Source organism: Alligator mississippiensis, chromosome 3 (genome assembly GCF_030867095.1).
Source record: "Alligator mississippiensis isolate rAllMis1 chromosome 3, rAllMis1, whole genome shotgun sequence".
In the NCBI taxonomy this organism is placed as follows: domain Eukaryota; kingdom Metazoa; phylum Chordata; order Crocodylia; family Alligatoridae; genus Alligator; species Alligator mississippiensis.
In genome coordinates this window covers 106,838,357-106,865,177 of record NC_081826.1, presented here as the reverse complement: position 1 = coordinate 106,865,177, position 26,821 = coordinate 106,838,357, and the positions used below count along the sequence as shown (strand labels likewise).

General features: G+C 40.8%; 1 protein-coding gene across 6 annotated transcripts in view; it reads left to right on the top strand.

The window, feature by feature from the left end:
- NETO1 (neuropilin and tolloid like 1) overlaps positions 1–26,821 on the top strand; it is a 101,186-nt gene that overhangs the window by 37,577 nt on the left and 36,788 nt on the right. For all 6 annotated transcript variants that reach the window (XR_009460785.1, XR_009460786.1, XM_019490310.2 and 3 more), the window contains exon 5: positions 26,744–26,785. Coding sequence is in view for 4 of the 6 variants with exons in the window: in XM_019490310.2 (XP_019345855.1) it covers positions 26,744–26,785 (42 nt within the window). In the remaining 2 variants the exon portion in view is untranslated. The remainder of the gene's footprint in view (positions 1–26,743; positions 26,786–26,821) is intronic.

Below are 26,821 nucleotides of genomic sequence, written 5' to 3'. Positions count from 1 at the left end.
ACTTATGCAATTTAGGTTATACCAGTATATCAAACTTCTGTACCAGATCCCCTATCGACTCAAGGTAGGTCAAAGTTCCCTAGCATCCCAGGCTGCTTTATGCCCCCCCCCCCCGATAATGCCCCTTTCAGGGTTAACCTCAGCTGCACTCATTGTCTGCTTCAGCTGAGTGGGCTCTCACAGAGCCAGCTGCAGGCAGGATGCAGGGCTAGGGGGCAGTGCCAGCTGTCAGTAGCAGCTGGGTGGTGGGCTGGGCGGAAAGGCCCCAGATGGCCCTTAGCCCCAGTCTAAGCCACCACATCTTGTTGGGGGGGACTGCATGGTGAGGACTTCCTCCCCCTCTCTTCCCCCCCCGCACCCACTGCCAGGCCAACCTAGCCAGCACAGCTCCTTTTCCCAGTCCCACACTCCATGACTGGTCAGCTGTCAGTGGCAGTGGGGGTGGGGAAGGGAAAGGAAAGGAGGCCCCCACCCTGTGGGCCCCCCCCAGCCATGCTGGCTCAGGCTTGGTTGGGGGGCAGGGCAGAGGCTTCCACTGCCCCCCACCACTGGCAGCCAGCTGCTGGCAGGGGGCAGAGTTGGGAAGACAGGCCATGCTGACCAATCAAGGGTGACTGGCTGATTGGCTGGGCTTGGTATTGTTTGCAGGCCTGCTGGGAGACATGTGGGAGCACCTCCAACCTTCTGGACTCAGTCAGTGTAGGCAACCTGTGTGCCCCCCACCATAAAAGGGCAAATGTGTATTCTGTTTACTCCTAACCTAACCGAGGGCCCTTCAAGTAAAGTTCAAAGCTTCACTTCTGCTTCAGGCTTTTTGAATGTCTTTACTTAGCCTATAGTTCTTTCAGTCTCACATTTGAGATCTAGTGTTAGTAGTGACAATAATTTAAGTAGTACAAGGGTTTACCCAAATTATTTTAAACACATTTTTAGAGTCTTGTGATAATTGTTTTGTATTATCTGTGGGTGCATACAAGCATTACATTTAGGGAAATCTAAATGGCCTGGCTGCAAGCATTTGCAGGACTTTGGATACAATATTTATTGGGTCACCTATCTAAACTTAGTTCACCTCAGAGATAAATTAATGTTTGGTTAATAAAGGGTTAAGCAGATCTGGCAGAGTTAAAACAGCCTAGCAAATGCCTACATGCATTCACAGCACAGCCTCAGGACTGAAAAGCCCCAGCCACTTGCCACAGACCTAAGGCTCTTCTGTTCTTATCCACCTGGCACTGAAAGTAGGGCTGGAAGTGACTTCCATAGGCCATTCAGTCTAACCCCCTGCCTGAGGCAGGACCACCCCTATCCAAACCATCCTATATAGATTCATAATCTAACTTACTTAACTCTGGCTGCCCTCACTTCTCCTGGCAAGTGGTGGTCACCTTCATGTGCCACTCCTGGCTCAGGTTTAGGTAGCTTACTTTAAGCCACCTAAACCTGTGCCAGGTCTTGGGAACACATTTGAATCCTCTGTTCATCTAGTAATTCATTACTGTAATACTTGAGTATTCGCAATATTTAGTGTAGTTGTCCTCACAACACCCTACTTTTGCTCCCTTTCCAAATGAGGAACATCTGGCACAGAGAGTCCAAGGGCTAGATCCATTGATCTTAAAGGGACTCAGTCACATAAATAACTTTGAATCATAGAATCATAGAAATTAAGGGCTAGATGGGACCTCAAAAGATCATCAAATCCTCCTCCCCTCCCTCTCCCCCCCCTGCTCTGGGCAGGAGCACTGCTGAGATCAAATGATCCGATCAAGGCATCTCTCCTGTCTCCTCTTGAAGACTTCCAAGGTTGGGGACTGCACCACCTCCTCTGGTCACCCTTACCATAAAGAAGCAACCTGGAACCATCCTCTAACAGATTATGGCCATTGCTCCTTGTCCTGTGCTGCGGTGCCCTAGTGAACAGTTTTTCTCCCAGCTCCTGATATTCACCCCTTACATAATTATAGATGGCCACCAGGTCCACCCTCAGTCTTCTCTTCTCCAGGATGAACAGTCCTAGATCCTTTAGTCTTTCCTCATAAGTTTTAGTCCTCCAGGCCCTTAATCATTCTTGTGGCCCTTCTCTAGACCCTTTCAAGATTCTCTACATCTTTTTTGAAGTGCGGCTCCCAGTACTGGACACAGGGTCTCTCAGTGGGTGCATCTACTCATTCATTAATGAGCTTTTACTACTGCACATTAAATTTAGTACCTCTAATATAAGGTACTAGGTAAATGCGCATTATGCTGCCCTAATGTGTAGTAGCAAAAGTGCATGGATATCTTAGTTTAAGTGATGTGTTCATTGTCTCGAAGGAAATCTGTGGAAAATCTATTCTTCTAAGTTGAAGGGCCATATCACTTCTACTTTCCACCTATTTCTCTCTGTATATCTCTGACCTTCAATTACCAGAATATACTCTCAACATTTGCCATATTTAATAAAATATAAGATGAGACCTTTTCCACCCCAATCAGAAAAAAAAACAACCTCATCTTATATTTGCATACAAGGAAACCTCATTTAAACTGCTGCATGCTCAGTAATGGAAACTTTGAAGTTGATTAAATGAAGCCAACAACAAGTATGACTATAAGAGACATTGTCTATATTTGGCTAATATAATGATAGAAACCTAAAAAATAGGTTAGTGAAGCCTAGCTGAATAAGGCATATAGTAGTGCCCGTTGTAGTCAGTCTCCCTCAGTGTTGACTCTTTTTATACTCATAGTTAGCCTTTACACTAAGTACATTTTGACTTCAATCCCACAGCTGAGCCACACATTTCTTTTCCATTTCCAATGATTCCTGTGTCTTCATCAGCCTTAAATGCCAGGCAAACATCACCAAATGGTACCTTAGACAGTTCACCCAGAATCTCTCTGTTTCCCCTTCTGTCAGCCTGTTGCATATACTTAGTGTGTCCTCACCCTTCATGAAGTGGAGTTGGACCAGACTGCCCTGCACCTCATCTGCATATACATTGTTGGAGGATCCCAACCAAGACTCATGACAAAAATGCCCGGTTCCAGTCATGAGTGGGGATGGGGGATGTATCCAGAGTACATATACACTGTGTATTGCTAAATGGTGGGGTCACTATGGCCCAGTCCAATGAAGTATGTGGTAAATCATGAGCCCTTCAGCTTTGGACTAATATCATGCATAGTTTATACATGTTTAGGGAGTACCTATGCTAGATCTTGCAGGAGTTTCAAAAAAGTTAAAATGCATCACTTCTAAAACTCATAAAAGTCTATGAGTGCCCATAGTAGTTTGCTATGCAAATTACTACAGACATATTTATTTCTAAGTCAGTGTTTTCAAATTTTCCCCTTGCTTTCATGTGTTCAGGGAGAGCAGGGTCTGACAGTAAGGCAGGAGGGAAAGGGCTGCAGGAAAAGGTTCAGGGAACAGAGGTCCCCAGATTTAATCTGACTCCCTCCAGATTTATTTTCCCTGCTGTAGCAGTGGGATGGGGACAAATTCGAGGCAAACCTCCTATAATTAAATTCTATACCTGGAAAATGATATCAAAGTTATATTTTCCATATATAGAATCTATTTGTGGGTTTGTTTTATATTCAGGGTTGTCTTATAATCAAGTGAATACAGTATGTATTATATATTTAAAAACATAAGTTAAGGCTGAGAGTTCAACTAAACAACCTAACCTTAAAAAAGGGCAGCAATTTAATAATTATTCCAAAAGCCAGCACTACAAATTGAAGAACTATAAACTTTAAGTTTGTTAAATGGAACCTTTCTATATTTGAGCTCTTGAATTTCTTTAAGGTTTCTCTGAGGTTCCATTTAGCTAACACAACCTTAACTCTGCCTTGCCATGAACCATAAAATTGCAAGCAGGACTTCTTTAGCTTTTGTGATCTCAGAGTAGATTAAACACAAATACTTCATAATTTTCCTTTAGACCCTAGGACCCCTGCACAAGTATGATCATCTTAGAACTTGCTAGTTGCAACAAGGCTTTACATGCTAATATAGCACCCATCATTACTTTACATTTTCATAAAAATGTCAAGCACCAAATGTCAGAATGACACAGCAGTGCAACATCTCATGAAAAGTCTTAGAGTATGTCATCCTTTTATAATCTGTTTTTCCAGTACCAAGCAATGTCATCTTTTCCTGTTTCACTCTCTTTATTGGGTAGCTTTGAAATTATTTTTGTCAGATCATTTTTCATACTTGTAAACATTTATAGATCTTCATATGCAGTGTTGGTTGTTCAACTAATGCTTTTATTTGATGCTTAAATAGCATTTAAGACATTTTTGCTCAATGTACGTATAGAATTTTTCAGTAAGATTTTGTTTTTTTGTCAATTCAATTGTAGGTGTCTTTATTTTACTCTCAGAAAAAAATCTTACACTGCGTTCTCTAGGATAATAAGCCAAAAGAAAACCACTGAAATAAAACATTACTATTCAATATTTTTTAACTGTCTAAACTCTGAAATTATGTTTTGGTGGGCCTGAAGATAAGCACGATTAAGCTACAAACACCAAAGTGGTGCATTGATAAACCATTATAATTAGACTCTGACTCAGCAAAGCACTTACACATGTGCCTAATTTCCTTTGAAGTCACTATAACATGAGCACTTACTTAACTGTAAGTCAGTGCCTCCCAACCTTTTTTTGATGCAACCTTAATCCAGGTTGCAACCTGCACCCCCGCTGCTGAATCACTTATGCTTGGCAGTGCCAGCAGAACCCGGGCCAGGATTGGCGGGGGGTGTGCAGCAGCAGAGAACCTCACAAGTGGGAGGGGCAGAGTGAAGGGCGGACCCCCCACAACCCTGATTTGGGCCACGTCCCGAGGGTGGGAGCCACTGCTGTAAGTATATGTTTAAGTGCATTCCTGGATACTGTGAACTACTGAGGCAAAGCTTAAATTCTGATTACCCTCGTTGTTTATAAGATAAAAACCTGTATTCAAGCTTCCTTCAAATGATCTGAATCAATACATATCCAGAATATATATCATATTTTGCCACAATAATAAAATTAATGAGTCTTAAGGATGGTTTGCTTAATCATTAATTTCCAACTTTTCCATATTTTTAGATTCTATGTCTTTTTGGGTAGGCTGAATCTTCTTAGATACTCTTTGGTTATATCTCCATGCATTGATCTATACATTTTTGGCACTGGAAAACATCTCAAAATTGTTTAAATTGCCTTTGCTCTCTCCATGTAAAACGGGGGCATTTATAGCAAGCAATTAAAATTAATTGGTTGGCAATTTTTTAATTCTAACACAATGGGTGCATCCACACAAGTGTGCATGTGTGTCTTGAAGCATCTCAAAGCCCCACATCTCCCCAGCACGCATCTTGGGTGACGAGCTGCCAGATAGGATGAGACCTGCTGGCAGCAGCTGTGACTGAAGGGGCAGCTGTCCCCACATCCTGGTTAGTGAAGGGGTCAGGGAGAGCTGTAACTGCTCTATGGTAAGAAAACCAAAGGCAAACAGCAAAATATATAAGTATTTAGAATTAATTTTATTATGATCATAGAGACACTAGTAGGCTTCCAAATTGCTTTAACACTGTAGTTATATCAATAACACATTGCCCAAATGATCTCTCTCTCTCTCTCTCTCTCTCTCTCTCTCTCTGTGTGTGTGTGTGTGTGTGTGTGTGTGTGTGTGTGTATATATAGTGGGTTTTTGTTTTAATTGTGGAGAAACATAGATTTCAGGGTATTTTACAGAGTGACTTTGGGATTTTTTTATCAGAGATTTTTCAGTTTTCAAATAGGGAACACCAGGATTCCTGCTAAGGAGGCAAGTGGCAGGACCCAGGCAGAGGAGCCTGCTCAGAGCTGGCACCTTGGACCCAGCTGGAGGTGGCTGACCTCCTGGCCAATTAGGGCCAGGAGGACATGCTTTGACAGTTCAAAGCTGGCCACCATACTGGGAACATCTTTCGGGAGATAGTTGCCTGGATGGCTGGGCAGGGGGCACACATGGCAGTACTGATAGACAAAGGCCAACTCTGCAGCTACTGCCCACTGGCCCACTGCCCCAGAAGGGCACATGCCTCTGTTGGCTGTGCAGTCCCCATGCAAGTCTGGCAGGTGTCCAGCAGGTCATGGCCAGGCAGGAGCCCCCACTGCCAGACCCCTGCAGTGGGTAGAGGGTGCAGGGAACTCTCAGGGCTGCTTCAACAGTCCAGCTGGCACAAAGGGTAGTGTCCCCAGGTACCAATCGGCTGGTCCTGAGAGCAAGTGGCCCTTAAATACTTGCCAGGGCAGCTTTTTGTACTGATGAGGCCAGGACAGGGCAGCTTTTTATACTTCTGGGACAGCACAGGTGCTGGCCCCTGGCACTAGTGCGCATGACTGCAGATCCAGGAAGAGCCAGGCAGGGTTATTTTGCCCCCAAGTGGCACAATTTGCCTCACACCAAAGTACATGTCTGGGCATGTGTGCTGAGGCTAAAAGCCCCAGCTTAAATTTGTACCACTTCTTTTTCAGCTGCTGCATGGGTGGATGCGCCTGCTGAGTACATCAGTTTTTAGTGTTTGTAAAACTAAGTGATACTAGTTGCTGGAGCAATTAGCAGTCCTTGTTTACCCTTCTACTGGAATTGTACATTTGGAATATAAAATAAGATTTCTTGGAAATATTTTATAGTTGTTTCTTATTTATAGGGGTGCATGCTTTCATAGGTAGATATAGGACTTTGAAAAGTAGGGGTACAGATGGTATGGTGCATTGTTTTAAAATGGATTATGAAATGGAAGGAACGTGGATTATATCGATAGAAACCTGGTTGGATCATCACACTCAAGGGGTAGTAATCAATGGCTTGATGTCTAGTTGGCAGCTGGTATCAAGTGGAGTGTCCCAGGGATTGCTCCTGGGACTGTTTTTGTTCACCATCTTCATCAGTGATCTGGAAGATAGGATGAGGTGCAGTCTCAGCAAGTTTGTGGATGACATCAAGCTAAGGGAGTAATAGATATGATGGAGAGTAGGGCTAGGATTCAGAGAAATCTAGACAAATTGGAGAATTAGACCAAGAGAAATGTTATGAAATTCAAGAAGGACAAGTGTAAAGTCCTGTACTTAGGATGGAATAATCCCATGCATTGGTACAGACTGGGACTGACTGGCTAAGCAGCAGCTCTGCTGAAAAAAATCTGTGGGTAACAGTGGACACCAAGTTGAATATGAGCCAACGGTATGTCCTTGTTATGAAGAAAGGTAACAGCATACTGGGCTACATTAGTAGGAACATTGCCAGCAGATCGAGGGAAGTGATTCTTCTTCTCTATTCAGAACTTTTGAGGCCACAACTGGAGTCCTGTGTCCAGTTTTGGTTCTCCCCCTCCTCCCCCTACAGAAAGGATGTGGATAAATTGGAAAAAATTGAGTGGAGGACAATGAAAATGTTTGGGCTGTGGCACATGACTTATGAGGAGAGGTTGAGGGAACTGGGTTCATTTAGTCTGGAAATAAGAAGAATATGTGTGGATTAATAGCAACCTTCAACTACCTGAAAGGTGGTTACAAAGAGGATGGAGGTAGACCAGGCTGCTCAATCTCTGGCCTGTGGATGAAATGCAGTCCATAGAGCCATAGATGTCTGGCCCATGGGGCTCCTCATGAAAATTTGGTAGCAAGAGAGTGGTGGCAATAAATACAGCTACCCTTCTCCACTGACAAATTCCCAAACCCTGAGTCCTATGCAATAGGTTGAGGCCAACACGCTCCCCCTTTCCCCACCCCCAGGGCTGGATGAGGCCAGGCCACTGCCCTGCCTATGGAATAGGTGGGGATGGTCCACACCCCTTCCCTTCCACAGGGCCAGGTTGGGGGTGGGCTAGCCCCTTTTTCCTGTGGGTCTGGGCCATGTTCCTTCCTTCCCCTCCACAGATCCAGGTTGGAGCTGGGGTACCCTTGTCCCCTTCTGTGTGGCCAGGTGGGGCCCTACCATGACTGCCCCATGTCAGATCAGGGCCATCAGCAAGATCTGGCCTGTGTATGGTCTGGACCCTGCCTATCTGGCCCACTAGCCAAAAAGGTTGAGCACCACTGAACTAGAGTGTTTCAGTGCTGGCAGTTAACAGAACAAGAAGCAATGGTCTCTAGTTGGAAGAAGGGAATTTCAGGCTTTATATTAGGAAAAGCTTTCTTACTAGAAGGGTAGTGAAGCACTGGACCAGGTTACCCAGAGAGGTTGCAGAGTCTCCATCCTTGGAGGTTTTTAAGATCCAGCTAGACAAAGCCTTGGCAGGGGTCATCTAGTTGGGGCTGGTCCTGCTTTGAGCAGGGGTTGGCCTGGATGACCTCCTGAGGTCCCTTCCAACCCTAATTTTCTGTGATTCTGTGTTTCTGTGATTATAATGAGCTATGAAATCAAGTGAGACTTTCACTGGTGCCTGAATACAAATGCCTTTGCCACTGTCAAGCAGTTCATTTTAAACTTTGAGTGGACCCAGCATCAAAGGTGGGTACAACTGTACCACTGTGCCCATCCCCACCCCACTGAAGAGTAAGCTGGTGATCTTATTTGCATAATGCACTCTACAATACCCATTACTACAGACTTTTTCATGGACATGTTCTATCCGTATACTGTCAGTTGTTTCTTCCCTTAGAGAGTTCTCAAAGTAGCACTTTTCATTTTTATATTAGAATGCATGACATAATAAAAAACAGCAAATATTTGCTATCTGCTTAAATCAATAGTCCCAGGATCTTCAGAAGTCTTAGGCTCTGATGACTGTACTCAATCATGTCACATTTGCATTGTTTTCATGTTCATACTTTGCAATTCATAAGGAGATGAGTGTCTAACATATTAGTATTTGCTTGAATACATTTACAGGCGAGAGTTAAACTTCAGTGACACAGGGTGCATTGGACTGTGCTGCACAAGCTAAAATATGTATTCGCCTAGTAGAAATGTTTGAATGTTTAGGTTAATGAGACCTACCAAAAACCTAGAAAATCATCCTGGAGGAATGAAATTCCTATAAAAATTGCAAAAAAGTAAGCAACCTACAAAATGCTTTTTAAAAAGACTGATTCAGAAGTCATTACACATTAAAGACATGGCAAAGTTATTTGAATACTTGGATAGTGAGAGACTAGATGTAATATCTCCTGGAGACTTGTGTTAGGATTTTTCACTTCATGGACAAGACTGTAAAAGCTGTATTGGCAAGTGATCTTTATGAAGCTGGATTCAAATAAAATGATAGCCATGGCACATCCATTATTAAAAAATCCTTACAAGCATAACAGAAGCAGGCAATGTAAAATTTGTTGTTCTAGTCACATATCAGTCCCCTAGATGACACTGAGAAGCCAGAAGATGTTGTGTAACAGGACTTACAAACATCATTTGCCAGATGTTATCTGGTACTTGAAGCTCAAGAGACAATGTTATCAGATCTGCTGGTTGCAGTATGTGGGTTAATAAAAGATTGCAAGGTACCGTTTCTTTTTGTTGGTTTTTCCCCCCTCTCTCATTTTGTAAACTAGCTATTTTCTCTCTGATACATGGAAATTAATTAAGGGAATAGAAGAGAGTTTTCTAGAAAATGTTTTGTTTTTTGTATCGTATGTTGATTTCATTATGGGGATTAGAGAATCAGTAACTGCAGATTGCATATTACGTATTAAAGTTGTTTGAAATACCATTACAATTATAAGTGGGGAGATGGTGGCTTGATAGATTAAAGATAAGATTTTGATATTTTGAATTTCTGGAATGATAGGTTCTGACCCTGTGAAGATAATACCTGGGACAAACATAATTTGCAATGTGCTTGCAGGCTGCATACCAACTATGTTCTATGTATTTAACAGAAGGTTTAATGCGTTTTTAAATGCTTTTCCATGCAAATCATTACCATTATTACTGTAACATTAAATACGTATTTTAGGTCAAACTAGAAAAAATCCTGTTCTTTGGCAGCCAAAATCTTAATCTCGTCAAGTGAAATGTAATTATAGCTGGTCTGTTGAAAAGCTGCTGACCTATACTGAAAAATCATGAGTTTGTTGACTGGTCAGCATGTTTGACCTGATGCTGAAAACAAAACAAAAAATGCTTCACTACCTCACTTTTCTTTCAAAGTCCACCATAAACAGAAGATAGGGACAAACTGTCTGATTAACACTATTTACTAATCTCTTCCTACATTTAGACAGTTAAGGTTCATATTGTATTTCTTATGAAATACACATATATAATTATGAATACTCCCTTGTCAAAGTACCATATGAACAACAATTGCCATTGCCTGGTATTTTCAATGGAACTGATTTGAGAGGTTGGTTTTCATTGCCAATATAAAGTTAGATAAATCAGTGGTCCCAGGATTTGTGCCCATGTCACATTATGGATCAAGTCCTACTCCACTGGAATTTATATAACCGTTTCCAGTGACTTCAAAGGAAGTAGGATCAAGCCCTAAGCTGGCATGTTGTATTTGGGGGAGGAAATGCTGCATTCAATCTGTTGTGGGCATTCATTTTTCTACTCCAATTTCTCAACTAATTGTGACAAGCAAATAAAAAAATTGATTTGGCAACAATAAAATATTTTGTGATTATTTTTTTTCTGTTAAACACAGTATTTGTTTTTGAAACGCCCTTCTGGAGAAATTCTGAAAAAACTCAAAATGTTTAATTGCAAATATCTTGTTTTAGGCCATGGGGAAGTAGAAGGACAATACAGCATTAGGCATGGACAGATTTTTGTTCTAGATAAAGAGCAAGATCATTCCTTTCAATGATGTTGGTTTTGGGGGTTTTTTTGAGTATGAAGTCGCTTTGTTAGAGGAGAGCTTCACAGTGAAGTATGTCCAATAACAGTTGTGAAAGCTCACTGTATTATACACTAAAGTAATTACCTGCTATTTTCTTTCTCATGGATATTTCACAGAGTGCCACCTTGTCTAAGGGAATCTTACAGTTATGGAAGCATCATAATCTAATTTGGTCCTATCTTTAGAAGCAATATATCTGTTTTAATGTATTGTTCTGTGGTTTATACTATCAGATAATAAAGCGGTCATGTATCCACTGATATATTCCAGTTTCATCAGGGGAGGTTGAAACACAATTGAAATTCCTTGCAGTGCTATTCAGTTGGGTCACTTAGGTTAAAGTAAAAGTTCACTGTAGGTTGTTCCCCTGATACTCCACTAGGTGAGAAGGTGGAGAGGCAATGATGTGTTCAGAACTGATGTGATATATAAGTAGACACTTACATATGACATTTCCTATTAAAGTGGAAAAAATTGAGATGCCCCAGCTCAGGCTGAGAAGCTAACTGAAACATTTGTAGTCACTATGGATCTCAGCTATTACCAGAAAGCTCATACTTAACAAGAAACAGCTCCAGATCATCTCCAGATCATCTAAGAGGATATGAGTCTTCAACCTTAGTAAGCCCCGGACTCCTCTCCATTTCAGTGCTTTAGGCTTTTGCAGCTCATTAGTCATTGTCTTTGATTATCAGTCATCAGCAGAAGAAACTATTTATGGGATAGACACTGTGGAAACACTGAGTAGGCTGGTTTCTTCCCTCACTGTCCTGATGAGGTGGAGTAATGGATTCTGAATCTGGCCAGGAGAGGGCGCTGGAAAACACAAAGGTCTTATGATGCCATCTCCAAACAGTGTTGAGTCCAGGATGATCATGTTATTATAGGTGTATTAGTACAGGAGAGCTATAAAACTTTAGATACTCTAATACAACAAGGTGCAGAACCATGCCTCATTCACTTAAAGACCAGCTGTTCATTTTTGGCTGCATGTCCTGCACAACAGGTTTCCTACAGTACAGGGAAAGATGGCATACATAGACTGTATTGTCTCAACCAGGTCCTAGGTACTGATTCTCTAAACCAAATCAACTTACATATGTGTTCTGTTGCTAGATAACATGTGCTACTGGTAACAGTGCATGCACTAGTTAGTTTGAAGACTGGCAACAAACCCTTTATTTATAAAATTCCTAGGGCTAAAGTGGATACATTAGCCCTGCTCTGTCTTTTAGCACATTCCTAAAGGCAACAAGAGGATCTTCGCTATTTATTTTATGGAAGGGAAAAGAATTCCTCCTAACTATGCCTCGCAGACCATGATGCAACTTTCATAAAACATTCATCACTACCTACATGCAAGAAATTCATCACAATCTCCCAACCACTTTGAAGAGCTACATATAATAAAAATGATCCTATTCAACAGTGTGGAACAGTAGATTTGTGAATGTCTAGGCTTGTTGCAATAGCAATGCTTAACTCAGTATTGACCCCATGATGAGACCTGGCTTCTACAGGGACAAGCTGAGTTATCAGTGTGGCTTTGAATCCTCACACCATACTTTCATGTGGTAGTGTCTATCCCATAAATAGTTTCTTCTGCTGATGACTGATAATCAAAGACAATGACTAATGAGCTGCAAAAGCCTAAAGCACTGAAATGGAGAGGAGTCCGGGGCTTACTAAGGTTGAAGACTCATATCCTCTTAGATGATCTGGAGATGGTGGAATAAACAACACAAACATGGGAACCATCTTTTTTATATTTTTACAAGAGGAACTGATCCTCAACCAGGGTATTTGGGTGATGCTTGATAATTATAAAACTCTTATCTACCAAGGACTCTCCACCCTGATAACATTTTGGGTCTTGTTTTTAATGTGAGAACTCTAGATGGCCCCTTTTTCCTCTCAAATGCCTTGGGGCATGGTCTTGCTTTCTGTGTGCCCCCCTGAAACCACTCTGCACTATGTGCCCACAAAATTGATGTCCTCTCTTTTTCTAGAGAGGTAATTAGCTATCTTAGTCTGAAGTCAGGCATGGAAGATTTGCACCTTTGTAGACTGACTAAATCAAGATGCGCAGCATAAGCCTTCATAAGTAGGGTCTTACTTCATCAATTGCATCTGACGTAGTAAGCTTATGTATCTAGGATTCAGTTAGTCTAGAAGATGCAAATCTACCCTGCCTTTTGCCTCTCTCTGGGCATGTCTACACATGTGCTTTAATGGGCAGTAGACTATTTTTCTGTGCATTAAACATCACATAAAAAACCATGACATTATGCTAATTCACAGTAAAATAAGCTACTGCACATTAAGTGTCACTAACATGCAAATGTGCTACTGCACATTAGCACATCCTAATGTGCATTAATTTAGTACCTCACATTGAAGGTACTGAATTTAATGAGCATTAGAAAAGGCTTATTAATGCACATATAGATACATCCTCTGTCCACTCAGCTTAACCAGTTGGAATTCAAGGCCAAGATAAATTGGCCTAGGATATAGTTGTATTAAATGTTTGCTTGGAGATTATTCACCCTCATAGCCATATAAATAGGGCAGAGTGGTTGGGGACAATATTTTTTTGTTCCTGGCTTTCACATTTCTCATGTTAAAGCACTGATATTGGTGGAAATTTGTATATAAATTTTAAAATGCTGATGTGATATACAACCTCAGAAACCTCACTGAAGCTAATGGAGTTGTACAAAATATAACCTGGAGGGATGTGGGCAGTGGGGTCCCCCAGGGCTCTGTCCTCAGGCCCTCACTGTTCAACATCTTCATCAGCAACTTGGACGAGGGGGTGAAAAGCACCTTGTTCAAATTCGCAGATGACACTATGATGTGGGGAGAAGTGGGCACGCTAGAAGGGAGGGACAGGCTGCAATTGGTTCTGGACAGGTTACAGGATGGGCGGATGAGAATAAGATGGGATTCAATACTGACAAGTGCAGGGTACTGCACCTAGGGAGAAAGAACCAGAAGTATACCTACAGGCTGGGGAGCTCCCTTCTGATCAGCACAGAGGCAGAAAAGGATCTTGGAGTCATTATAGACTCCAAGATGAACATGGGCCACCAATGTGGGGACGCAGTCAGAAAGGCTAACCACGCCTTGTCATGCATCCACAGATGCATCTCAAGCAGGTCCAAGGAGGTGATCCTCCCCCTCTATATGACATTGGTCAGGCCACAGTTGGAGTACTGTGTCCAGTTCTGGGCGCCGCACTTCAGGAAGGATGCGGACAACATTGAGAGGGTCCAGAGGAGGACCACTCACATGATGAGGGGGGCAGCAGGGCAGGCCCTACGAGGAGAGGCTACGAGACCTGAACCTGTTCAGCCTCCACAAGAGAAGGCTTAGAGGGAATCTGGTGGCCGTCTATAAACTGGCCAAGGGAGACCAGCAGGCAATGGGAGAGCCCCTGTTCCCCTGAACCCTACTGGGAGTAACAAGGAATAATGGCCATAAGTTTACAGAGAGTAGATTCAGGCTAGATATCAGGAGGCACTACTTCACAGTCAGGGTGGCTAGGAGCTGGAACCAACTTCCAAGGGAAGTGGTGCTCGCTCCTACCGTGGGGGTCTTCAAAAGAAGGCTAGATAGTCACCTTGCCGGGGTCGTTTGACCCCAGTACTCTTCTGCCATGACAGGGGGTTGAACTTAATGATCTGCTCAGGTCTCTTCCAACCCTACCTACTATGAAACTATAAATCAGAGCAGAAGTGAGCTCAAACATGTCTTCTAAAATCTGAAGATCAAAGTGGGGTAAGGTCAAAAAGTGAAACAAAGGAAATGTGGCCAGGCATTTTATTGTAAAAAAAACTAACCTTTTTTATTTTGGAGGGTGAGGGGAGAAGCTGATGCAATTTGACAGTTTCATGAGAAATATAATAAAATATATATATTGAGTCTTCAATTCAAGACTTGAAAAAAGTATTTCATGTTTGTTATTCTCAGGTAACTGGCTGTATTATTTTAATAAATGAAGCCAAATATGTCACTTAGCATTTTAATATCTGTTGGAATTTTCAACATTCATTATGGTTTTTCAGACACAAAAATAGGAATCCATTGCATTCAATTTGAGAGACACTGGGAAAATCTAAGCAAGAAAAACTCAAATAATGGGAGCATTCAAAGGTTTGTTCTCTGGCAGATTAACTCTGCCAAATATCTCAAAATGGCTGTTCCTGACTACAGCACAGTTCTTAGAAACAGTACACAGAAAACAAATGTTAAACACAATACAATATTATTATCAGCTGTAATAATTATAAAAATCCCCCAGTGTTTCCAGTAAGAAAATACTTAGCAGTAACATGGCATATTTTCTTTGCAGACCTTACAATGTTATAAACTCATGCCTGGCCGTATTTCTCGAATGTTGCAGCCTGACTATAAAGTGAAAAAAAAACTATTAGAACAAATTGCCTTTACATCCCACACAAACAACAATGGTATTGAGATGGAAGAAACCTTGATTACATTTTTTGTATTTTCAAATTGTTGCTTCACTTAGTATTTTCTTTTTCATATAGTACAGCTCAGTCCTTTCGTTCATACAGTTCACAAAAGAAAATATTTTCTTTTAGGGGCTTTTATACTGTCTCTAAATTGCTTCTAAGATTGCTTCAACATCCTTTCAGTTGTGCTTTAAAATCTTTTGAATTTGTCATCAGTTTACAGGGTATCATCTTGCAGTATTTTCTTTGTATCCTCAAATGCCAAGACACAACTACATGAAATATCTGAGCATAATCCTGCTATTCTGTATTGAATTGTACAAGCATTGTGATTTTATGTAGGATTATTATTATGATGCTTCCCTAGAGAATATAGGACAGATTCAAACTTCCCAAAGTTATTTTAAATCGCCATAAATTTCAAATGATCTAAATGCTAGCAGTCTGAGCATATGGTCCCTGCTTAGTGTTCCATGTGCATTTGCACTTAAGATCTGATCTCTGATCATTTCTGTGGTAGACAAATATATTTAAATACAGAAATTTGTTACAAGATGCTTGGTTGAAGCTAGAATTCTTATTTCTTGAAAAGGTTTATTTTTAGCTCTCTGTTCATTGTTCCAGGAGTAGAACTGAAGTTTCTTTATTTATCATTAGCAGCCAGCTGTTTTTACATGCTGTGACTAGTTGATATGGTTTGCTTATTATTTTTGAAAATGAATAACGTATTAGTTATGTTTTTGTTTATCCACAAGTGACAAACCAGCTAGCGACTTCAGGGAGTTTCAGACATCAGCACTTTGTTGCATACTGCCTGGCCAAACACTCTTAAGAATGCCTGGTTCATTTTTTATCTTATGAAGTATAACAAAACAAAAAGCTCAACAAGTTAATTCCATGTCAATCTATCACATATGCACAATGACTACAGGGAAACAGAAAATTCCTTTATCCTGAGTTCTAGTTAGCCAATGTTTATTGAAGTTCTCAGTTTCATATACTGAACTGCAGATTTCCACCATTCTGTGTGATGATCTGGCCCTGCTTCAGTGAAGTTGAAGAAAAATATAATCTTTTTTAATCTTTTAAAATCTTTTTCTTAAAAAGAACATGGAAGATATTATTATGAAGGTTTTGCTTTCAAGTGTAGAATGTTTATTTCTTCTTTTTATCACTATAAATATCTGTTTCAACATTCCCATTATGCTAAAGTGAGAGAGAGTATGGAAAAATGTATGTGGAAGACTATTTTAAAGAGCTAAGGAAAGCATGCAATAAGAGAACTCCAGGAGGCTTATTGGTGTTTGTACATGTATGTTTAAAAGATTTCCATAAAATGAGTTTCCATAAAAGATTACACACACACACACACACACACACAGATATATAAGATAAAAGAAATAAAAAATAATTTCCATAAAAGATTACCATAAAATTTCCTTTCCATATGACATAGCACTATTTTCAATTGTGTGCCAGAATTTGGGATAAACATGTCTTATGTCATTGTGGGAATTCAATTTTTTTGGTTCAGAATTTACCATGTGTGAATTTGAATGAGTAAAAAAACCCCAAAAGAACCCCAACATTTTTCACCATATCTTTTTTGGTTCAAGTGCTTGAAATCCAAACTTTTGAATGTAGTCTCTAGTTTTGTAGGGAGCTGTGCATGCTTAGCTTCCACTGAAGTCAGCTGGGGGTTAGAATTTTTCCTTAGAATTTGATTAATGAATGTTTGTTCTCATTTGTAGTCTCTAGGAAAATAGAATCATACTTCCTTCTGTAGGACCAAAGCCTCTCCATCCTGACCATTAGCCTGGCTTTCTCCTTAACTTTTTTTGTATTTAAACGTGATAGTTACGAAGTATTTAAAAATATATATAATTCTTGCATCCTTGTTTGGTAGAAATATATAAAAAATGCAACACATTTCAAGGCACAGTTGCAAATCAAGTTTTATCAAGCACATTAAATGGTGTCTCAGCATATGCTCTGAAAACATCCTGCATTCATAGAGAACATATAGTGATACAAATTTCAGAATACATACAGACTCTTTGTTTGAATTTGGAGAGTCTAGGAAACTTGTGATGTATGTCATATGATGTTTTTTTTCCTCCACTTTGCATGTAACATAAGAGCCGGTATTTTACTTCCCATTGGGATGAGTGATGTTTCCTCAGTGGCAGTGTATTTACTGTGAAAATGATTTTACTCAAGCACAATGGATAAATACAGGCAGAACATATTATGGAATCTGTGCTGTTTGCCCATTAAAAATGTACATTGGGCATATTTTGTGCAATGTATTTTACAAGTTTGCAGAATGATGATGTTATTGAATGGATGTGTAGAATTGTCTTTGGACATGGTTGCAGAATTTGTGTTGCACACAGGTTATAAAATTTAAAGTTTTTAAAGATGGTACATTTAAAAAAAAAAGAAAGGGTATATTTACACATGCACCTTACTGCAGAGTAGACTAATTAGCTCCACAGTAAAGCATCACGGTCTACACGTGTACTGGTATTAAAGTGCAGTAAATGAATTAACTCCTCCATAAGATAGTATTGTCAGGAACAGTACTATCTTATGGCAGAGTAATTAAGTGTGAGGAAACACACATCCAGATGGTGACAGAGGCTTACTGGGGCACAAGTGTGCTAAAGTGAGGGGGCTGCCTGCCACCTAGCCACATAGCTCTGCACTCTATGCACCCTCATGCCAAAACCAGCCTCTCTGCCACCTAATGCTTCCACCTTGAGCCCAGGACTGACCACCTTCCCAAATCTGCTGCCAGCCCAGGGTTGCTCTGCCTCAGTTCAAAGTATGCACGTATAAACATTGTGCTGGGGATCAGTATGCTCCATCTTAGACAGAAACAGAGTTTATCACATCGCATTAATTGCATGTGTAGATGCACCCAATAAGTAACAAGTAAATGCAGCAAAAGTTGTGTTAACTGGCACCTTAGAAGCCAGCATGTTCTGTTAACTGGCATGCCGGCTTGTAAGGGCTTGTAAGGGAAAAGTGAAACTGGAAGTGCCCATCACGGCACTTCCGGTTTCACAGAGCCCCCACAGCCCAGGGGAAAGCAGCCTGCACTGCCAAGCATCCATGGCCTGAGGCATAGCAGCCTGTGTGGGTCCCCCCTCCCTGTCCCTCAAGGCCTACGGGGCCCGCAGGACTGATGTGGCGGGAGGGGCAGCAATGTGGCGGGAGGGGTGGTGACGCCCCAGACTGGCAGGGCAGGAGGCCCGAACAGTCAAAGATGCCTGTTCAAGCTACTCAGTTATCCGGCATATTTTGTTATCCAGCACCCTCCATTCTCCGTGGGTGCCGGTAAACAAAGCTTTTACTGTAATAGTGTTTCCCACCATGTCATTTTGATTTGTGCGGGGCATCTGGAACTGTGAATATGTTAATTTGCATTGCACTCTTGTGGGATGCTATGTGTACATTGTATCCATTTGAAGCCAGAAAGAACTGAACATGCTCAGCACATTACAAGATCTGGCCATAGCTAATGTCATTTTTTTTCATCCTGAAAAATTAGTTCATGACATTAACTAGGCATTGACCCAGGTAAGTAAACTTCAGTGGGCTACCCGCTGAGGTGTTAACTTGAGGATCCCAATCTGGGCACTGCTCTTCCACAACTACCTTGCTGCTACCTTCAGGGTCTCTGAGCTCCCAGATCCCACTCCTTTTTCTGGCTTCTATTCCTACCCCCACCCATTGGAAGCAAGGTGGGATGGTGTGGCCTATGGTGCTTAGGATGACCCAGGAATCATGCATGACATGTAGACAGCCACTGTATGGCAGGGTCTATATGGTTCAGTGAAGCGTGGCATGTTGTTATACAAATTGCCAATTGCTCAAATCACAAGCGAGATTTTATAAAGGGGAATAAGGCAAAATGCTGCATTTATTGATTACATGAATTAGACATAGAGGTTCTGACATACCATTCATACAAACACACACTGATTTATCATACACATCATCATGCATGAACACTCACACACAGAACAACCATTCTATGTATACCTACAAACAAACACCAGATATAGTGTTCTGGAAAGGAAGACAGAAAGTTCACCCACTTGGCATCATTTGGGTTTCCCTTTTATAGGGTTTGCCAGTCTTTGTTCAGCATTTTGGGGTTTTTCCATGCTTAGTCTGTGTTTTAACCATTGTTTCACATCCCTCTTCTTCTTATCTCAACTCGAGGTCATCCTGGCCGTAAAAATGGGTCTCAGCCTTGAAGTGTTCTTGTTGCCTACATGGCAGCATTTCTTTTTCCGTTATCTCCTTTGTGCCCCCAGGCTTCAAAGGGATTCTTCAGCCATTTGTTAGTTAGTTACTGGCTGGTAATTTACACATCTGGTGCCTTGTTGCTTACATAAATAGTTACATCCTTTCTCCTTGTTCTTATGCAAAAACTCTCCTTCGCTTTTTACTCACCCCTTCACCCACACCTCTCTCATGTCCAGGGTATACAAAGTTCATTCACTTGTGTCAAGCCAGGAGCATTACAAAATGGAGTCAAGCAGCTACTTTCTAGAAGACAGAGATCACATCATTAAATTCATATTGAAATATTATCACTAGATTCAACTTAATTATTTAAAGTTCCAACCACATGCCACAAGTGGCCTGCAGCCTATGGCCCTTGACAACTCAGAAGTTTGAGTGGCCTGGACAATATGCAAAGTGTGTGTGTGTGTGTGTGTGTGTGTGTGTGTAGGGAGAGAAAGAAAGGGAAATCTTGGATGCTTGGAAGAATACAGGGGGCTTTTTTTCAGAAAAATTCTATGGTTCATTTACTGTATCCAAGTACTACTCCAAATAATTGATATCAGACACTTGAACACTGCTTCCCCATCTTCTGCATCCACCTAACTATTAACCACTCACCTGTCTTACTTCTTATCCTTCCTTGTACTCAACTTTAATAACTGCCAAGCATTTAAAAACCAGGCTGGTCACACCTTTATGGATAAGAAAACAAATAGATATCTGTATTTAAGAGTGAAACACGGTTTCATGACAGTAGAAAAACAGGAGTTCCATTACAGTTACATAAAACACTGCTTCAACATAACTCTCACATTTCAGAGCCAGTAATACTTCAATGAAGACACAGCCTATTCCTTTTAAAGCAAATGCTCAGGGGATGAACAGTTTACCACATCTCTGTGCATCAGCTATTTACCTGACTATGTGCATGCATAAATGAAAGCTAAACTGCAGTAACAGAGCCCTCTTTGAGGATTAAACTACAGAGGTAAAGGAGGTGAAGCACTTTTTGCCTCTGCTTACCACATGGTAAGAACAGGCACCAGGGCAATCACTACTGAGCAAGTGATGCACAGCAAATTCCTGACCTCTTTTACCCCATGGTAAGTTTTACCTATAAGCAAACTATATAGTATAGAAGTCCTTCCCTTTACGGACTGTTACACACACAGGTACACTTTTGTTGCCCTGTGGGGTCAAGCCAACTCTCAGGATGTCAATATTGTACTGTTAGACAGGAGGGTGTGACACAATTGCACATATACAAACACACAAATCAATTAGGTACACACACACACACACACACACACACACACACACACACACTACCACCTCAGGCCCATACACATCCAAACCAGCTTAGGCACATGCATGCCTATCACTAATTCAAGGACATACACATTACACTCCAAAAATTAGACAACAATCAGTTGTCAATACCCACATACTCCATACACATACATGGATCACTAATTCATATATCACGCACATGATGACGTGTGTGTGTGTGTGTGTGTGTGTGTATTCACCAGTTGACACACATACCACCCACCTACACACACACACACACAGGTGAGTTCCTAACATGAATGGTACAGTATGTATGTGTGTGTTTGGGGTACTTGGGATACTTGAGGGAAGGTTAAGGTGAGAAAAAAAGTGTAAGGAGTGAAAGTTACTGGAACCAGGATTAGAACTGGTAGACTAGAGAGAAGCTGGGCTAAAGACCTGAGGCTTGGATTTACTTAAGGTCAAGTGGCCCCAGGGTTACTCAAAGCCACTGGTGCAAGGGAAAAAAGCCCGGTGGCAAGGAGGAGAAAGCTAGGAAAGAAACTGAAGCAGAAACCTGGCAGCTTGGGGCTGGAAACTGAGGCAGAAAGCTGGGAGTTTGGGGGACAGATAAGTGGTGGTAAGGAGAAAACAGACAAAAACCCAACTTGGGGTTAAGAAATTAAACATGTTTGTTAAACAGACAACACACTACACAGCCCCATGAAGTTATTGCTTCTCTCACACGCGCACACACACACACACACACACACAAAAGCAAGCATTCACAATGGCAGCAGGAGAAAGAGACACAGTGGAAGGGTTAGAGTCCAGGTAGGGAAGAGAAGCAGAGTCCAAGTCCTTGGTTGAAGAGGGGGTGGGGGTGATAGCTACCTATCCAGGCTGGGAAGGGATCTTTGTCCAGTAGGTGTTGTCCAGAGGGGGTTGCCAGCAGGGCCTCTGGGTGGATAGGTGGTATGGCATGGTGCTGGTCCAGATGGAGAGGGCGTCCCAAGGAGTCAGTCTTCACTACCCCTTTTTATGGGGCAGACTACCTATGATCTCCTATGGGGAGGGCCTGTCCAGGCAAGGTCAGTCCTGTTCCAACGGGTTCCAGGTGTTCTTACTGAGCATGTGCAGGCTGACACAATAGTGGGTCGCCTCACCTCATCTTTTGTTTCTTGAATGCTGAGGGTGGTTCCAGTGGTTGGGTTGTTGGTCCAAGTATTGGTTTTGATGGTTCGGTCATTCAGAGGGAGCTATTTTTATACCTACTAGCCATTGTCTCTCAAGCACCCTCATTCATCCTCATTCTTTGAGGAACCAAGTTACATAGGAGGGATAGGTATGAGTCATAGGCTACACAACAGGGCATGGGGAAAAGACGGAGACTTGACAACAAAATGGAAACTTGACATGACTTATGCTAACTTACGCCTAAATCATATAGATTCATAGATTCATAGATGTTAAGGTAGGAAGGGACCTCAATAGATCATCGAGTCCGACCCCCTGCATAAGCAGGAAAGAGTGCTGGGTCCAGATGACCCCAGCTAGATGCTCATCTAACCTCCTCTTGAAGACCCCCAGGGTAGGGGAGAGCACCACCTCCCTTGGGAGCCCGTTCCAGAACCTGGCCACTCGAACTGTGAAGAAGTTCTTCCTAATGTCCAATCTAAATCTGCTCTCTGCTAGCTTTTGGCCATTATTTCTTGTAAATTCAGTAATATAGAACAGTAAATATCAATATAAATATAATAATTATACAATATAAAGAAGGAGAAAAACAAAACAAATACAACTTGCTACCAAAATAAAATACTGAAGCATATCCTATGTCTTAGCTCACTTATACTTATCTATAGGGAATAGAGAGGGAGAGAACAAGTCAGAAATGGTTGGGGAAGGGGAGGGAATGCTTTTTAATGTAAAAAAAAAAAAAGAAAAACTGGGGGTTTTGCTACACCTTCATGTCCTTCCCTCACATCTGCAATTAAAATCCCCACTGCTCTTCCTCAAGTAAATGTTGTTATCTGCTTTCACAAACTCTGTATGTAGTCTTTATCTTCTTTCTTTATGGACCCCAAATGCACTTCCACTTTTTTTTATTTTCTTAATTAGTTAATTTTCTGTGGCAATGAGCAATGTTAAATGATCTTGTGAGCAAGATGTTGCCAGTGACTGGTGGGTGAGGGCCCCCGTTATACACTTTTAAACATTCCTGTATTGTTTCATCACATATCTTTATTCTTTTTTTCCTTTCTCTATTTATATTCCACCTCTCCATTTTAGTCTCAGAGACCTTCTAATGTTTTCTATAGATGCTTGTCTCTCCTGCTTTTCTACTCTATTATAGATCCTCAATGTGCTCCAAGGGCTTCCTATTTTAGATTCTTCTGGATTTTCCTATTTTTTTCTTCTAGCTGCAAGACATGTCCACACTGGAAGATTTGACTAACTGCCAATTAAATAGTATAATAAAGTCTCTGCTCTACTCTGACTCAGCAGAACTAATCATAACAGTTCCATCTGTCTTAATCATATAGGGAAAGTCTACTAAAATAAACTTTAGTGTTGTTTTACTTCAAGCAAACCTATACTTCAAAAAGCATACCTAACTCTTGGGTACATATGTTGGATTAAAATCAGTGTCCCCACAGGCCTTTTCTAGTCCCACATTCCTAATGTAGCTAAACTTTCAGCCTCATGAGTCATACAAGACTTCTAGGTGGTGGTTTCATTTATATTTGTATTTGTATATTAATGTAATTGCATGATACAAACTGTTGCAGTGACTGAGCATCTTAGTTTCTCATTAGACACCTTTACAGCAATACTAGATCTCATTATTTTGCTGCAGAAAAGCAACAGAGGGATTGCTTTCCAGAGATACCATCCACACCCCAATCTCTAATTACAATCTATGGAAGCATGTGTCTCCTATACTTCTTCAGAAGTGTAGAAGTCAGCCAGAGGAGGTTCCAACTTTCCTATGAAATAAATAACATCATGCTGGAACACATGAGCTTGTATTCTGGTTCTAACTGGCTTCATATGTAGGTTAGTCTATGAAATTCCATGCCCTGTGTCAGCTGAAATGGCCATAATGATCTCTCTCTTGTAACCTTCACATCTATGATGTGCCCAAGCAAATGATTTTCATGTACAAATCATCCAGTAAAATACAATGTGGAGTGAATTTTATAACCCAGAACTGTAACAGAGCTTTCCTGCTTTATCTTAATTTGATATATTTTCATCTATGCTGATATCTTGCAGTTTGGTTTGAAGTTTTAGAATAAAGGCTAAAACCAGTGACTTACCTAGGGCAGGGCAAATGGGGCAACAACCCCGGATGCTGACTTGAGGCAGGAGTGAAAAAAAAAAAAAGTGGCAGCTGCCCGTAACTGTACAATTGCTATCACAATCACAGTGACATCTGGAAGTTGGTGCTGCCCCTGTGCCCTGTGGTGCTGGTTAAAATAATTTTTTTCTAATTGGAAATCCTCACATAATTGGCATTCAAAGAAAAGAATGCTTTCTAGTGTGCTTGTGTCAAGGACTTACAGGTTGAAACCTTGTTTTCTAGTGCAAATCAGTGTATTTTCTATTCCTTCATTTTTATACTTTAACCTTATGTGACACTATCACCATTTACTATTTTTTCCACCCTGGATCACACTAGTTTAAAGTGGTGGGGACTGCTGGAAGATTTGAGGGAGGGAAGAGAGGCCTTAAAAGTACTAGCATTCAGCAAACAAGCATCTCACCAGAATATAACCCTCTTCTTCCTCCTCCTCTTGTGGATGCACCTGTGGCATCCAGAATACTTAATAAGGGCACATGGTTGGCTTTGAAAGTACTCCCCATTGATAATTTAAGATAGGATTTTACTGCCGCTTCTTTTTAACATATTTCCTGTGAGGCCCAAGTTCTTGTTCCACCCTAGTGTCCCCATGTTTCTTACCCTGTTGCATGTATGTGGAGCTGGGGAAAAGGGCTGAGGAGAAAGGCATCCAGGACACAAAGGGAGTTCCCTCCATAAAAGGAGAGTTTCCCAACAGAGCAAGAATTCTCTAGTGGCTTTCTCCTGTGCATTAAGGACATTATATGTTGCTTTTGTGGCACACCATAGTTTCAGCAGACCAGGGAAGATTTAAAACCAACTCTTAGAGAAAACTCAGTGGCTGTATTATATGTGGCTTGATTGTTAATTTGAGCTTCCAGTTAAATAGGTTCCACTATTAAATGTCTTGCTGTAAGAGACAGGTATACTATCAGTATCTAAATCCATTAGTTGGAATATTTAATTAAATTTAGAGGGGTTTTTTTAATGTGTCTTCTGTTTAACAGTTAATGCTAATTGTCTGTTCAGCAATCTCTGCAGTCTCTTTAGTTCGTCAGTACTTATCCAAGACTTTGTTTGCAACAACAAAAGATGATTCAGACAAATGTTACATTGTACAGACAGTTTCCCAAGGTGGTATTACATCTTTAGTTGTTTAGGGCAGCAAATTCTAACTAAGCCGATAAAATGTTTGATCCTTCTCATGAGGAACTGAACTAGTTATCTTTATTAAACTGATTAGGCCTGCTTCAAATTAGAATTCCATTTTTTTTCATTTTCATATATTGTTAATTTCTAAACTTGCCTTTGTACTTTCCAGCTTTTCATACAAAGGCCTGATTCTGAGGCCGTAAAGTAAAAATGAAAACTGTTTGGTTCATAGATGCATTGAACAAAACTCTACCCTAGCTTATATCTTTCAGAATCCCTATGAAGTCCAGTTCAGAATTCTAAAAAACCCAGGGGAAGTTTATTGCAGAGTATTTATTCATAAATGTTTACCATCAATTTTGGAAGACCAAATCCTATATTTTTTTCACAAAAATATCAAGGCCAACATATTTTTTTTTCCATATTTGCTTTCTTCTCAAGGTGAACAGTATACTGAAAGCTGGAACATGCATGTCAGGCAGTCTAATCTTGAGTCATCATTCTATGATTTCCAAACAATGACTAATCTACTCTCAGGAGAGCATCCTTTCTCAAAACCATTTTGTTTCTTTCACATTTCAGTCCTGGATTTCTCTTGAGCTGTCTTTAAAATGTGCCAGAAAATTATGTTATGCTGATTTATGTAAGCTGACACTTGTTGACTGGCTTGTAGATCTGAGACCAAATTCATTTCACGTAAATTTTGTACTCAGCTATAAACAAAGTACGAAGCATCCCAGAAATTAAAAAATACTCCCATGTTTATGAACTAAAGCAGCATATTGCATTACATTCATTAACTATGTTCACTCAGTGAAACCTAAGGAAAGCTGGTAAGGTATTTATTTATTAACAGTCAAGGGAACGTTTTTTGTCAAAGACAGTGTCTCTGCAAGTACACTGCCAGTCAGGGTTGCAGATCAGTCAGATATCAATGTGGAGTTCATATTCCTCTAGTTACGCTATGTCTTGTAACCAAGCCATGTAAAAGTTAAAAAAATAGGCAAAGACCTTCTGGGTGGGATGTTTGGAAACATAACCCCCTGTATTCTGCCAATGCAACAGTGCTATCAGAAGGTTAGATGTATAGATCTCTTGTCAACTGCTGCATTCTCCTCTTTGTTCATTGCTGAGAAATAGGGAATGAGTCAGAAAAAATCCTGACCAAAACAGGTTTGGAAAATAAAAAGAGCTTAATATTAAAATATCAATATATTTTGCAATATCAGTAAATGTGTTTCTATGGTCCCTAAATGTTATGCTACTGTATACATGTATACTTACTTTCCCAAAGTGTCTAGTAATAATCTAATGGAATGTAATTCAATGTTCTAAGCAAAATATTACCACGACTAATTTTCTCTTTCTCAATTTTTAAGATCCTGACTTCAAGGACCTTGGAGTTTTGAAACCATTGCCAGGTTGGTATACTAGATTTCATTAAATTATTAGGAGCC